This window comes from Leptidea sinapis, chromosome 9 (assembly GCF_905404315.1).
Source record: "Leptidea sinapis chromosome 9, ilLepSina1.1, whole genome shotgun sequence".
Lineage (NCBI taxonomy): Eukaryota > Metazoa > Arthropoda > Insecta > Lepidoptera > Pieridae > Leptidea > Leptidea sinapis.
The window spans coordinates 9,432,658-9,447,731 of NC_066273.1; the positions used below are offsets into that span (position 1 = coordinate 9,432,658).

A 15,074-nucleotide genomic window follows, 5' to 3' on the forward strand; every position below is an offset into this window, starting at 1 on the left:
CTGACAATCGGATAACATCTATTTCTCATCCCCCTAAATGTTAAGGGTGGTCCACACGATTTTTTTTTATTCTTTTGACATTTTTGATTATGAGTCAGCATTAAAAAATACATACAACTTCAAATTTTCACCCATCTACGATCAACAGTTACTTTTGTATCGCGATTTTAATATTGGCAATACAACGTTTGCTGGGTCAGCTAGTATATCTATAAAATATTGGCTGTTGCCTCCCAATAATTTGAGGAATGTATATATGTAGGTCAATAATATTAGCCATGAGGAAAAATAAACTTGTATTATTCGGGTAAATCAACTTAGCAAGACAACAGAACCCCGCAATATGTATTACGAAAATAATTGTTTAAGACCGTTTGCGTGTTCACAAACTTCATCAAGGCGAGGTGGTTACAAAAACATAATATTCATAAATTATAATTTTTTTAATATACCTTCCATTTTACCGTGGATGATAAGTCTTTCTATGGACTGGCCACCTCATCATGATACATGTCCAAACAAGGCGAGTATGCGGGAGTGCACTATGGAAGATACATGCTGTTTGATTTTTAGTACCTGGAGTATCGAAATTAAAATAATCTGTGTATAAATTATTCCGGCAAATTTTGCTTTAACTGATAGCCGAGCATGACAGGCCAGTCTCATTCAATATCCTAAAAGGAAACGCGGCGCCTATAAAAATTTTTACCCCGAAAAAAATGTCCGCTGTGTTTCTTGCGCGCGATCTTTTTAGGTGTGACGCGTATATTTGCGAACTGCTAGTAGATTATAACTATGTACCTATTAATATTCGACATGGAACAAAAATATTAGAAAACATTTGCTCCCACTCATCTAAGTGTGGCTTAACGGGCTTAACCATATCATACCATTGATCAATAATTTTATTTTATTTTCATATGGTGGCTAACAGACATCAATACAAAAACATATTATGTTGACATGTTTACATATGGGCCAGTTAAAAGCCTCCAAAAATAGCTATTAAATAGTTTTTAGAAATTACTTACAACTTAAACTAATTAAAGTATCCAACTATGTAATAGTTAGGTAACTTCACGGACGAGTAAAAAAAGAAGGAATCCGCGCCGTGATATTAGCAAGTGAAGCACCGTTATGCTAGTGTGTGTGCGGTTACGGGGGTACTAGTTACACAATTAATTCTCCCTTAAATAATCATATATGGCAACAAATATTTATAAAGTATCGGCCGAAGCTTGTTATTAGACACAAAAACTGACCTTCGTTTGTCACAATGTCGAATAAATTAAATGCTATTTTGAGCACGCCTTCGGCTAGCCTCTGCGTTATTTAATAAAACCTGTGCCTTAGTTATGAATATTTTACATTTTTTTTTTTAAACTCATGGAAACTGAAAACAAGCCGGCCACTTAGCTTTTTGATCTGCAATAGGTACATGAGGTCAAGAGATACATTGCCTGCCATTGAAGAAGTATGTGGTACTCTAAGTTTGAGGGTCTCTATCATTATATCGTATATTATATGGTCTTAAGCTTTATATGTCAAAAGAATTTCTACCTCCTCATAATTATAAACAGTTTATTAATAATAAAATAATAAATTTTCATTAATAAAATTTCATAGTTACTTTAAAAAGCGCGTCCTTAAAGGTCATCAACGCTCCTGTGAATCCCCTGGTGTTGCAAGAGAATGTTGGAGGTATACATACGCTCATCCTCTTTTTCCATAAAAAAAGTTTAAAATACAACTATAGTTTTTGATAACATAAGGATTTTCTAAATGAACAATGAACCTTTCAACTGTCTTCAATATCTCTACCAAATGTAGGTACCCCCTTTAATCTGAAAAACTTTAGCTAGCCGCTATTTTGAGCAATGCACACACACAAAATGACATAAATATCACGAGAATAAAACAGAGCCTGTCATGCCCACTAAAGTAATAAACCTGGCCTGTTTTCTGTTTTTAATATTTCAATTATTTACTTAAAATTTTAGAATTTCTTTTTTACGATTCATGCATTTAATGTCGTAATTATAACGTCATGCTGTATATATAAAAAAAATACGAAATTTCTTTTGATACCAATATATTATTACCTAAATAAAAACTAAGCACCCGATATTTATCGTATGACGATGTAATTAATTATGGATTTAATAAGTATTAAGTACTATCACACTGGTTACTTATAATAATAATAATTCCTTTATTTCAGGCTACATGGCCCATAAAATAAATAACTTATAGTCTAACATATATATGATATATAACTTAAATCTACGTCACATTTACGCGGCGATGTGAGGCGCGGGTTCTGTAGCTTCCGGCGGTCGGCGACGTCCGCGATACTTGCGGAACACGACCCCCTTCGGCCCCAGGTGCACGTCCTGGAAGGTTGATATATGTTCTGTCGGGACGCGAACAACAAAAGAGTTGAAGTCTACTGCGCGACGCGTCACCAACTTTTCCACCCCCAACCGGAACCTTGTCTTCTCCACCAAGTACTGAACAATGTCGGAGGCCTTGGTGGTGTGGTGAAAGCGAGAGACGTAGATATACATCGCTGGGATTACGGGATGCAGGAGCTGGTTTTGTCCAACCTATTTCCTCAATTATGTATCAGTAATTCAACCAATAGTTTTTAATTCATGTAATCATACTATGAATTATTTTTATACGGATTTTTTTTTATGAAATAGGAGGACAAACAAGCGTACGGGTCACCTGGTGTTAAGTGATCACCGCCGCCCACATACTCTTGCAACACCAGAGGAATCACAAGAGCGTTGCCGACCTTTAAGGAAGGTGTACGCGCTTTTTTGAAGTACCCATGTCGTATCGTCCCGGAAACACCGCACAAGGAAGCTCATTCCACAGCTTTGTAGCACGAGGGAGAAAGCTTCTTAAAAACCGCACTGTGGAGGACCGCCACACATCCAGATGGTGGGGATGATATCCTAACTTGTGGCGTGTCGTGCGAAGGTGGAATTCGGCGGCGGGAATCAGGTTGAAGACCTCTTCGGAACACTCCCCGTGATAAATGCGGTAGAAGACACACAATGAAGTGACGTCTCTATGCAACGCCAAGTGATCTAGCCGTTCACAGAGCACTGGGTCCCCGACAATTCGAGCTGCTCTGCGTTGCACGCGGTCAAATGGATCGAGCTGATACTGGGGTGCGCCAGACCACAGATGACAGCAATACTCCATGTGTGGCCGGACCTGCGCTTTGTAGATCGCTAGAATGTGGGCCGGATTGAAGTATTGCCGTGCTCTTTTGAGGTCGCCCAGCTTCTTAGAAGCCAATTTGGCTTTGCCCTCCAGATGGCCATGGAATTGGCAATCGCTAGAGATTTCGAGACCCAGTATTCCGATACAAGGCGAGGCTTTTAGGATAGTGTTATCGAAGAGCGGTGATACGGTAAATGGGGATTTTTTTGTGGTAAACGCGCAAACTTGAGTCTTCTGGGGGTTGAATTAGACAAGGTTCAATTTACCTCATTCCGCGACCTTCTCGAGAGAGGACTCGATAGAAGACACAAGTTTCTCCCGGCACTGGTCGACGTTTTCCCGAGAGAGACTTGCATGGCCCGTGTATACGGCATCACCAGTGCTGTCGTCTGCATAGCAATGTATGTTGGAGGTGTCCAACATATCATTGATATGCAGAAGAAACAGCGTGGGAGATAGCACACAGCCTTGGGGCACTTCAGCGTTCACGGGCTTTGGATTCGAGCAAAAACCGTCGACAACGACATATATGCTACGACCAGTGAGGAAGCTGGAGGTCCACTTGCATAAGCTCTCGGGAAGCCCAAATGATGGAAGTTTTGAGAGGAGCGCCTTGTGCCATACACGATCAAAGGCCTTCGCTATATCCAGGCTAACTGCCAGGCCTTCCGCCTTGCGTTCAATAGCCGCCGCCCATCTATGTGATAGGTATACCAAAAGATCACCTGCCGACCGACCATGGTGAAAGCCGTATTGTCGGTCGTTGATCAACTGGTGACCCTCTAGGTATACTAAAACCTGGCGTCTAATTATGCTCTCCATGATTTTGGAGAGCAGGGAGGTAATAGCAATATGCCTGTAGTTTGCCGGATCCGAACTGTCTCCTTTTTTTGGATCGGATGGACAAGGGCTGACTTCCATGACTCAGCGACTACGCCTTTGGAATAAGAGTGCAGGAATAAACGCGTTAGCACCGGCATCAACTCAGGGGCAGACGTTCTAAGCACGATTTATTATTTATGCAACTGTTGTGTAATAAGGAGTATTAAAACCCGAATGTGGGTTTATCACACGAGTCTACGCGTGATATAGTATCACATATTGTTGTACTGAATTTCATTACAAGATTCGTAAATTGGATGATGTAATGGTTATATTAAATTGGGTGTTTAGTGTTGGCAATAAGCTAACTGTATTAGAATATTTAATAGAGGATTTCTATAAATATAGTTACAATCACTGTTTTGTGGTTAGTAAAATTACGCAATTACCTATTCATAACAAAATAATATTATTAGATAATTTGTGGAGCAAATTATTAAAAGCTTGGAGATTGAAATAGGTAATTTTACAACACTACTCACAAAATACGCTTGTATCTCTATGCAGATAGATCAGACGCCTTTTTAGTGCTGGGAAAGTACATACACACAAATACTATTAATATTATAAGTCTTTTTTCTTAGAACTCGCATATAAAAATCTATAAAACATGAATTCAAAAAGGGTTCAAGGAGTAGAAAATGTGCCAGCTTTGATATGGTCGAGAGGCTGACAAAAAAAATTCACCCAGAATGTGTTGAGTGCAACAAATATATCTACCTCTATTGTTTCAACGAAAAACATATCGGAGCCGTTACGAAGTATTATTAAACCATAAATAAAATAAAAATTAACTTATCGATATATTTATTTCGAATCACTAAAATATGTGCAAAACATTCCGTTATTGAGTGTGGGATGGGATGCATGAGTACTCTTTTTTATTTTACTTACAAACTATACACAAATTCATTCGTCTTCAAATTTAGATAGCTCTCGTCATTTACAATAAATTAATAAAATTGATTGTTTTTAAATGTGTTTATACAAAAGAAGTACTTTTATAAGTAAGTATATTAGTTTTTTACCGTTACTAGGCCTTGAGCCTCCAGAAAGAATTAAACTATATTAAAATATACCTTAGGGATACTTTAAACCAGTATCACATAAAATTGTTACAACCCTAGCATCTTTTGGGAGTTTTCCAGAGTTCAGTAGTTTTGCAGCTGCAGCGACGTTAGCACCGCTTGTGTATCCAACGTACAGGCCTTCCTTTGATCCGATCAGTTTCTGGTATTGCAGAGCTTCTTCGTCGGTTACAGTTATAGTGCCATCATAATACTCATAATTAAATAGTTTGGGAACCTCTCCATAGCTTGAACCTTGTAGAATATGTTTTGGCTTTACAATTGGAGTACCTTTTATTGGTTCACATCCTTCAGGTTCTGCTACGAAACATTTAATATCAGGATTTTTTCCTTTCAAATAACTGGAAATACCAACAAACGTTCCAGAAGTACCGACGGCGGCCACAAAAGCATCAACATTGTGTCCGGTTTGTCTCCATATTTCTGGCCCAGTTGTCTCAATATGAGCTCCAACATTATCAGGGTTTTCAAACTGTAAAATGAAATATGCACCTGTCTCTTTAGTCATCTTTTCAGCCGCTTCTCTAGCAACGTTTATATCAGCCAATGTCACGTTACCATAAGTTCCTTCAACTTGGGGATGCTTAATGCATTTTGTACCCAAAGCCTCTATATGTACAGCTCGCTGGTGAGAGTTACCACTTGACGTATGAACTACTAGTTCATGGCCTAACACAGCACTGACGACAGCTAGCCCGCTTCCTTGATTTCCCGATGTCATCTCAATTACCATACCGCCTGGTTTCAAAGTTCCTCTTTCCCTTGCCTTCTGTATCATATTGTAGGACGATCTGCATTTAATTGAACCACCAGGGTTCATAAATTCACATTTTACCAGAATACGTCCGGGTCCAGGGTGAAGTCTGTCCAAAGCAAGCAATGGAGTGTTTCCGATGAGCTCCAATGCGGAGGATTTAATATCTTCTTGAATTATTTCAGACATATTTTTAGTAAGAGTTAGTCTTGTAACAATGCGAGTATTGTAAAGCTCAGTCTGACCAACTGTCGCTCACCTGTGGAATACTTTCAATAAATCAATTACAACCTCTTATATACCTCCTCTAGTCATTTTATCAAGTATGACACAAGCACTAAATAATCTGATAAATGATCTGAAAGGTGATTCGATATATTTATGAGGATTATTTTAGTCAAAATCATGAATTATTATTGATAATGAGATTACTTTATTACAGCAAACATTCATTGATATTGTATATTTTTAATTTATCATCATGATTATAGCTGATGTATAAATAGAGTCTATTAATCAGATCGTGGGTCCCGGTTAAAATAAAAAAATGTAAATACCTATAATTAAAAAATGTACTTTCGCAGTTCTGATGGTAATTTTACTCGATTGTCTCTATTGTAACGTAATATAAAAGAAATTAAACGCAAACAAAGTAACTCAGTATTAAAAAAAATGGTTGTCAGCATTCATACCACAAACAAGTGGAGCGGTTATTCGTTAAAAATTGACAGCTTACTTTAACGTCAAAATCGCTCTGCCAATTGTGCCGCTTCTAAGTATGTATTCAAATTTCATTTTATTCGCACTTCTTTTCACAAAGATTTTTTTTTCCCGATTACAATAATTATTATTATCCTCAAATACACTCGGTAGTCTAAAGTACATACCTACAGTAATAAAGTTTATTAAAATTACATTTGACTCTTAATTAAATCATATGCATATATGTATATTAATGCCATTCTATCACATCAAATATTAATATAATATATTTAATAATGTTGGCATTTAGGCTAATATTTTAGGCTTAGATAATTTATAAGTACTAATAATAGTATAACAGACTGTGACAGCTGCGAGCACGTCGAAAAAATAGCGGCGAACTGTTAGTTTCTACTTTCAGCAAACGCACGTACACTTAAACAAAGTGTCTGAAGTATCGCGAGTGTAAGACGTAGCTGTCATGCACATCAAAGTAATAAAACTGGCCTGTTTTCATGCGTTGCCTAGCAGCAAGATGGAAACAACTTAGCAAAGATTTTAGGTTTCAGCAGCTTTTAAATCCACTTAACTGACCGAGTAGGTAGGTTTGTACCATAAACCTAATTTAGGCGCGAATGACCTTTAGCGTTATTTGACCCGCTCAGCGAGACCAGAAATGCCCTACCGGGGGGGATGGAGTTTCAGGTGGTGAAGTGAATACTGAAGGACGATAGTGTGACCAAGCCTTAACAGGAGTGCAGCATGTATTATTATAGAAGAGGAAGACATACGAGCGTGCTGGTCAACTGAGGTAGGTGACCACCGCCGCCCATACTATCTTGTATAGGTAACATCGTCCTGACGGCCTAAGGTGAAAAGCAGTACCTTTAACTGTTGTTTTATTAAACAAGGTGAAAATTTTGGATACACGCTTCAAATAAACAACGAATAGAATATAGATAGAGACTAGGTACCATTGCCTTTGTAACTTGAAACGGTTGTACAAAGACTGTTTGAAGAGCTTACGTTAAATATTAAAATTAGGACCATCAAAACAATATAATAGCTGGAGACGTCCGCTAACAAGTTCAGAGTAATAGGGTTGAGTTAATTATTATCAATTAATCAGTGAAACATGTTCACTCGATATTATCGTTAATTTATTCTTATTCATATATAGGTACAGGCAAAGAATGATGATATAGATGAAGTGGCTGCCGGTCTTAAATATCCTTTGTGTTAGTACATTAGAATATCTATGGGTAATACGTGAATAGTATACTTGTAACTGATTTTGATCCAGATGTCTGTTGGTGGATTTGGTAGTTATTCAAAAATTATATGTGAATTTTTATGCATATCTCTAAATGCAAAGAAAAATTACGACGAAAAGAAAATTAAATATTGCGCTCAACCTGTCAAGTAGCACTTTGTTTAGTACAAATACGATAATATTTTACAAAATATGTACAGTCGTTGTTTTAAATTACACGATTAATTAAAATTTCATGTTGTCAATAAAGAAATGAGTTCATATTTGTCGTTTTCCATTTAAAATTAATATTTTAAAACAAATAAATCTCATTTTATCATTACCATTTCAGCCGGAAGATCTCCACTGTTGGACAAAAGCCTCCCCCCAAGATTGCCAGATCTTGACCAGATCGTCGGTCCATCTTCCGGATGCCTACCTACGTCTTCCGGTCGTGGTCGCCATTTGAGGACATTACTGCACCAACAAATACACTATAAATTTACAAGGACAGTTATGTCTTTGTAAATTTATAGACAGTTATGCCTGTTAAGGCAAGGACTATTATCTCGGCGAGTGTGTTCTTCTCATCTTTTCATCGTCATTTTCATTCTCTCTCCTTCCCATAAGCACACGGCCGGTCCGAGGTTCGAGTCTCCTTAGGAGACGCCCCGCGACTGTTGTTGCGTAGTCTTTGCGGCTTCCACGGCCCATGTCCTATGTCGCTATAAAAGCCTTCAGAGCCAACAGCATAGAGGAGGTTTTAGTCGGTAAGGGGTGTCGAGTCCGATATATTACTGTGTTTCCACCTCTCGAAAAAAAAAACTATTATCTCCCCACTTCGACACGGAGCGCACAGATAGAATCAGGCAAGGGGAAATGGGGGTTGCCTTCTCCCCCTCCTCTTGAAATATAATTTTTTGAAATCAGTGGTACCTTTTACCCTAAATTAATCTTCAATTTTATAATTACTTTCACATAGGCTTGCGCTTTATTAGGGGTTAAGACAAGTCACTGCCCGTATTGGCTTTGTTTTGTTTTTTGTATTTAGTGAATCCAACTTTGTAATCACCTCCTCTAAACATAAAATGTTAGATAAATACACGCAAATCATTTTAACGTATATAGCCATATTAACTGCAACTGTGGAAAATTTATCGTATATCCATAATGTGGACAGTTTTACCAACACTTTGCCAATGTTGGCACATATCTACATTGGCCAACATGTAGAGCAGAGATTAGTCCCCGATAACTCTATCGAACTTGTTAGAATATCAGCAAATCTGATAATTACTTAAATCAAATAATTGAAACTTCCTTGTGCGGTGTTTCCGGGTCGATACGACATGGCAGTGGTGAGGCAACCGTCATCACATCCGCTAAAGGTGCCCTTTTCTTGAAGGTCCCTAAGTCCTATCGGTTTGGAAAAACAGCAGCCGGTAATTGATTACACAAAGTGGCTGTGCGTGGCAACAAATTTATTGAAAAACGCGTCGTTGTAGAATACCAGACGTCAATGTGATTGCGGGTGGTGTTTTGCATTTTGACGTAATGTCTGGTGGTGGAATTTGACCGCTGGAATCAACCCTTACAACTAGCTTCTCTGAGCACTCCCCGTGATCACCAAAGAGTCAAGCCGATCGGGGATGACTTGATCGTCGATGATAGCCGCTCTTCGTTGTATGCGGTCAAATTGAAGAAGCTGATACTGGGGAGCTCCCGCAAAGGGGTGAAAACGGTACTCCAGGTGAGGCGCCTTATATTGTTGCAGGCAGTAGCTTATAGTGATGTACTGTCTCGCCCTACTGAGTACGCCAAGCTTTTTCGAGGGCAGTTTGGCCTTCTCTTCCAAGTCACCACGAAACTGAACGTCTCTCGATATACCTAGGTAACACTGAAAATGTTTAGAAAATGAATAACGGCTTAATGTAGAAAGTGAGCAGTACTTTTATTGGTTTTCGAAGTAATCTGCGTTCCTCTCTACACATCGTCGCATTCGATGGAACCACTGAGAAAAGCAGTGGGCCCATTCTTCCATTCTTCTATGGCATTTTCGTATGCTTTCACCGCATCTTCAGGGCTCGTAAAGCAAATACCTCCAATTTAATCTTTATTTAGTTCTTGAGAATAAATAAAAGTCGCAGGGCACCAGGTCAGGACTGCATGGCTCATTATCTCGACACCTGCCATAGTCAAATATTCAACAGTCTGTTTTGTGGAGTGTGCTGAAGCATTGTCGTGGTGAAGGAGGATCCTGCTTCAAGGGCGCTGCTGTCGAATTTTTTCCAAGACATCAGGCAAACAGCGATTGACATACCAGTCTGCAGTAACTGTCCTTCCATCTTCTAGCACAACTATCGCGAAATGAACTTTCCGACCAAAGAATGAGGCAATCATCTTTTTTCCTTTACTTCTTCCTTTCTTTACCTTAGTACCTCCTCGAAAGGAAACACCCACTGAGCTGATTGTCTTTTGGTTTCGGATTCGTAGCAATCTAGCTTTCATCACCTGTAACGATGTCAAATACAGCATTTGAGTCACCGCCGTTGAACTTATCTAACATTTGGCGACACCAGACCATGCGAAGGTGTTTCTGGTCGTCGGTTAAAGTATGGGGAACCCATCTGGTACAAAGCTTCCTGTCGCCTAAATGTTCGTGTAATATTTTTTTAACTTGACTCATACCGATGCCTAGGCTTGCCCGTATCTGCTGATAGGTCACTCTCTTATCTTCCTCTATCACGCGGCGCACAGCACTGATGTTATCTTCAGTAGTCGCTGTTAAAGGACGTCCCTCACGCAGATGATCATTGAGATTGCTACGTCCACGCTTAAACTCGATAAACCAATTGTAAATAGTGGCACGAGATGGGGCTTCATTAAGAAATGCTAATTGCAGCCGATTATAGCTTTGTTGTTGAGTAAGCCCACAACGAAAGTCATAATAAATCATTGACCGAAAAGTTTGAACCACTGAACACTTTGTCATTGCATGGCGTTATATTCAAAGCGTAGTCGAAGAACCAACAGAACGAAAAAAAGAGTGTGTGTACTTATGTATACGCGTTAGAAGTTACACTTCTTTGGCTTATGGAAAAATAAATCAAATATTTATAAATAGTTAAGTTATTAGTAAATACTATCACAGTCGTATATGAAATTGATTTAATAAAAACACCAAAATAATATTTATTTATTCACACTGTTTCAATACTAGAATATACAACTTGAACATAGTTATCGATTTTCATGCCACCTAGAACTAACTTCACGATGTAGATTTCAGGTGTTGGTGTGCGCGCGCATCGTAAAAATTCCCTCTCATCATTTTTCTCCATCGCGCCAAAAGAAGTAGGTATAACTTCAAAATTTGTCTAGGTAATGACTGTTTTCCAATTACAGCACTAGACGCATTATGTGGCATAATGCTCAACGTTAAGTGTTCCAACTACAGCAACGTAGAATAGATATCAACTCAGTGGCAGATTTATGTTTATTTTTCTATAAGTTGGCATTGATCCAAATTTTATTTACTATCGGTAGTAATATTGTTGTTGAAAAATTTTTAAAAGCTTTAAATTTTTAAAATTTTTAAAAAATTTTAAAAGCCTCGTAGTTTTTTAGAAATACTAAAACTTAATTCAGACTGTGTTAAATAAAATTTAAGTATGGATAAAGGTACAAATTTACCGAAAAATGATTTAAATATTCTTCGTTTATTGTATTTTGGTTTGAGCTGATGGTCTTGTTACCAATTCTCTAAACAAATAAAACTAAATTTTATGAAGGTACAAACAATGACTATTTAATTTTATATACCATATTTAAAATATGAATACAATTTCATTTTAGAATTCTAAAGTATACACAAATTTATTGAACAGAAATATAGTTTTGTCAACATTACAAATGAACATATTTATCAAAATGAAGTAGACAACATCTTATTTTCTTATTAGATTGCTAACTCTATGAATATTTTTTTCAACACTGAATTTAGAACACACGCACTCTGCTGGTGCATTTTAAAACTAATTCATGTTTCAATTAATCATCAGCACAATTCGGCATTATGCTCTGTTATTGGAAAACTACCAATAGATGCGTAGGCAGAGTTTTGCTTCAGACATTTTTTGAGCGTGATTGTGAGTCTAGTTAGGTACAACAAATATTTCTGCCTCAATTGTTTCAACGAAAAACATATCGCAGACGTTACAAAGTAGTATAAAAACAAAAATAAAAGAAAATTAGAGTCACCGATGTTTTATTTCAATTCACTGAAATATGTGCAAAACATTTCTTTATCGAGTGTTGAATGGTATGCATGAAACCACGTTTTTTTTATTATACTTACAAACTATACTTTCTTTAAATTACTCTATTCGTAATTAAAAATAAAAAAAATCTAACATTCGTTTTCATTTATTCAAACAAAGCAAACCTTATAACTATATATACACTATTATGACTACATAAAATTAAAACTATCATTATGTACGTGGAAGCGTACCAAGAATACTGGCAGCATTTCCGCGTTGGATAGCTAGGCTGATTTAAATCTTACATTAAATATAAAACAAATATTTGATTCCAAATACAATTCTTTGTATTTTGTAAGTACTTTTTAAGACTATTTTAGTTTTTAGCGTTACTAGGTATCGTACCGCCACAGCGACAGTTTTAGTTCGAGGTCTAAAACGCTCCATACCGCAAGAGTGAATAATAAAGATTTAATTTAAAAGTTGTTAACTACATCAAAATATACTTTAGGGATACTTTAAGCCAGTATCACATAAAATTGTTACAACCCTAGCATCTTTTGGTAGTTTTCCAGAGTTCAGTAGTTTTGCAGCTGCAGCGACGTTAGCGCCGCTTGTGTATCCAACGTACAGGCCTTCCTTTGATCCGATCAGTTTCTGGTATTGCAGAGCTTCTTCGTCGGTTACAGTTATAGTGCCATCATAATATTCATATTTAAATAGTTTGGGAACCTCTCCATAGCTTGAACCTTGTAGAATATGTTTTGGCTTTACAATTGGAGTACCTTTTATTGGTTCACATCCTTCAGGTTCTGCTACGAAACATTTAATCTCAGGATTTTTCCCTTTCAAATAACTGGAAATACCTACAAACGTTCCAGAAGTACCGACGGCGGCCACGAAAGCATCAACACGGTGTCCGGTTTGTCTCCATATTTCTGGCCCAGTTGTCTCAATATGAGCTCCAACATTATCGGGGTTTTCAAACTGTAAAATGAAATATGCACCTGTCTCTTTAGCCATCTTTTCAGCCGCTTCTCTAGCAACGTTTATATCAGCCAATGTCACGTTACCATAGGTTCCTTCAACTTGGGGATGTTTGATGCATTTTGTACCCAAAGCCTCTATATGTACAGCTCGCTGGTGAGAGTTACCACTTGACGTATGAACTACTAGTTCATGGCCCAACACAGCACTGACGACAGCTAGCCCGCTTCCTTGATTTCCCGATGTCATTTCAATGACCATACCGCCTGGTTTCAAAGTTCCCCTCTCTCGCGCCTTCTGTATCATATTGTAGGACGATCTGCATTTAATTGAACCACCAGGGTTCATGAATTCACATTTTACCAGGAGACGTCCGGGTCCTGGGTGAAGTCGGTCTAAAGCTAGCAATGGAGTGTTTCCGATTAGCTCCAATGCGGAGGATTTAATATCTTCTTGAATTATTTCAGCCATATTTTTAGTAAGAGTTAGTCTTGCAACAATGTGAGTATTGTAAAGCTCAGTCTGACCAACGCTCGCTTGTGGAATACTTTAAATAAATTTATTACAACCTCTTATATACCTCCTTTCGTTATTTTATCAAGTATGACACAAGCACTTAATAATCTACAAAGGTGATTCGGTATATTTATGGAGATTATTTTAGTAAAATCATGAATTTATATTGATAATGAGATTACAGAAAATATTTATAGAATCGTTTTTTTGCATAACAACGGATATGATTATTTCTTTAATTAATTTATAAATAGAAACCTAAAGAATATTTAAACAGGTGCTAGGACCAATGACATTCTATATAGGTACATTTACATATTATGAATATATCATTCGCAGTCTGATAGCGGAACGGCAAAAGTGTGCTTAAAGACAATGTAAGCACACTTTTCACCTTAGTCGTGGGTCAACTGTGTGTTAATGTACAATTAAGTGTGCTATAAAAAATTATTAATAATACGTTAACGACGCAATAAAAGATGGTGTGACTTATCACCGTCAAAGTTTACTTTATTTCTATAAGATTGGTATGCAAAAAGCGTAAATACATTGTAAAACGAATATTTTTTCATTAAATATGGTACAATTATTGACAAGTATTCACATCCCTTTCTCTCCCGCTTGTCAGAATGAGACAGATGAAAGGACGCGACCAGCGCACAGTCAGAAATGAAAACTATAGTCGCTGTTTTTTAAAGGCCCAGTGAACAATGATAAGAAATATTATATTTTGTGTATTGAAAGTCATTGCCGGTGAATGTCAACGGCTTACAAGAACGTGAACAATTAAAAACTAGTGCTACGAGGGTGGCACTGAAAATTTCGGGAATCAAGGACGTGACACAACATTACTATTTAAAAATGTATTTATTGCGTTTCGAAGTATTCTCCGCGACATTTGACACATTTTTCCATACGATGGAAACAATCATTGAAGCAACCATTCCATTCTGAAGTTGGGGTCACCAAAATAGCCGTTTTGTAGGCGTCCACAGCTTCTTCGGGTGATGAAAATCTCTGACAATGCAATTTATTCTTTATTTTAGGGAAAGTATAGAAATCATTAGGGCTTAGGTCGGGGCTGTACGGCGGATGGTCTAATAATTCTGTTTTCTTGTTCTAAAAACTCTTTTGTTCTGTGCGCGGTGTGAGAACTCGCATTGTCATGATGGAGGATTCTCTTTACGGAGTTCAGAAACGACCTGTGGCAAACAAATGCTAGCATACCATTCTGCATTAACCGTTCTTTGTCCCTCAAGAGGAATAGTCGCAACATGGCCGGTTTTGGAGACAAACGTGGCTACCATTTTTTTTTGCAACACTCCGTGACCGAGAAATTTTTGTTGGTTTTAAATCATTTTCGAATACCCAAACTCGTGACTGGTATTTTGTTT

At 37.6% G+C, this 15,074-nt stretch overlaps 1 protein-coding gene across 4 annotated transcripts; it reads right to left on the reverse strand.

Annotated features, from left to right (window-relative positions):
* Positions 1-4,909: 4,909 nt before the first annotated feature.
* On the reverse strand, positions 4,910-13,719 carry LOC126966257 (uncharacterized). 4 transcript variants are annotated; one of them, XM_050810235.1, is made up of 2 exons: positions 12,927-13,719; positions 4,910-5,441 (listed from the first exon to the last, which is right to left on the reverse strand). In XM_050810235.1, the coding sequence occupies exons 1-2, from the start codon at positions 13,633-13,635 to the stop codon at positions 5,200-5,202; spliced, it is 951 nt and encodes a 316-aa protein (XP_050666192.1). In that variant the 5' UTR covers positions 13,636-13,719; the 3' UTR covers positions 4,910-5,199. The 4 variants fall into 4 exon arrangements, with proteins under 4 accessions (XP_050666192.1, XP_050666191.1, XP_050666188.1 ...); XM_050810234.1 differs by having other exon boundaries at positions 4,910-5,501; positions 12,987-13,718; XM_050810231.1 differs by having other exon boundaries at positions 4,910-5,770; positions 13,256-13,715.
* Positions 13,720-15,074: the final 1,355 nt, after the last annotated feature.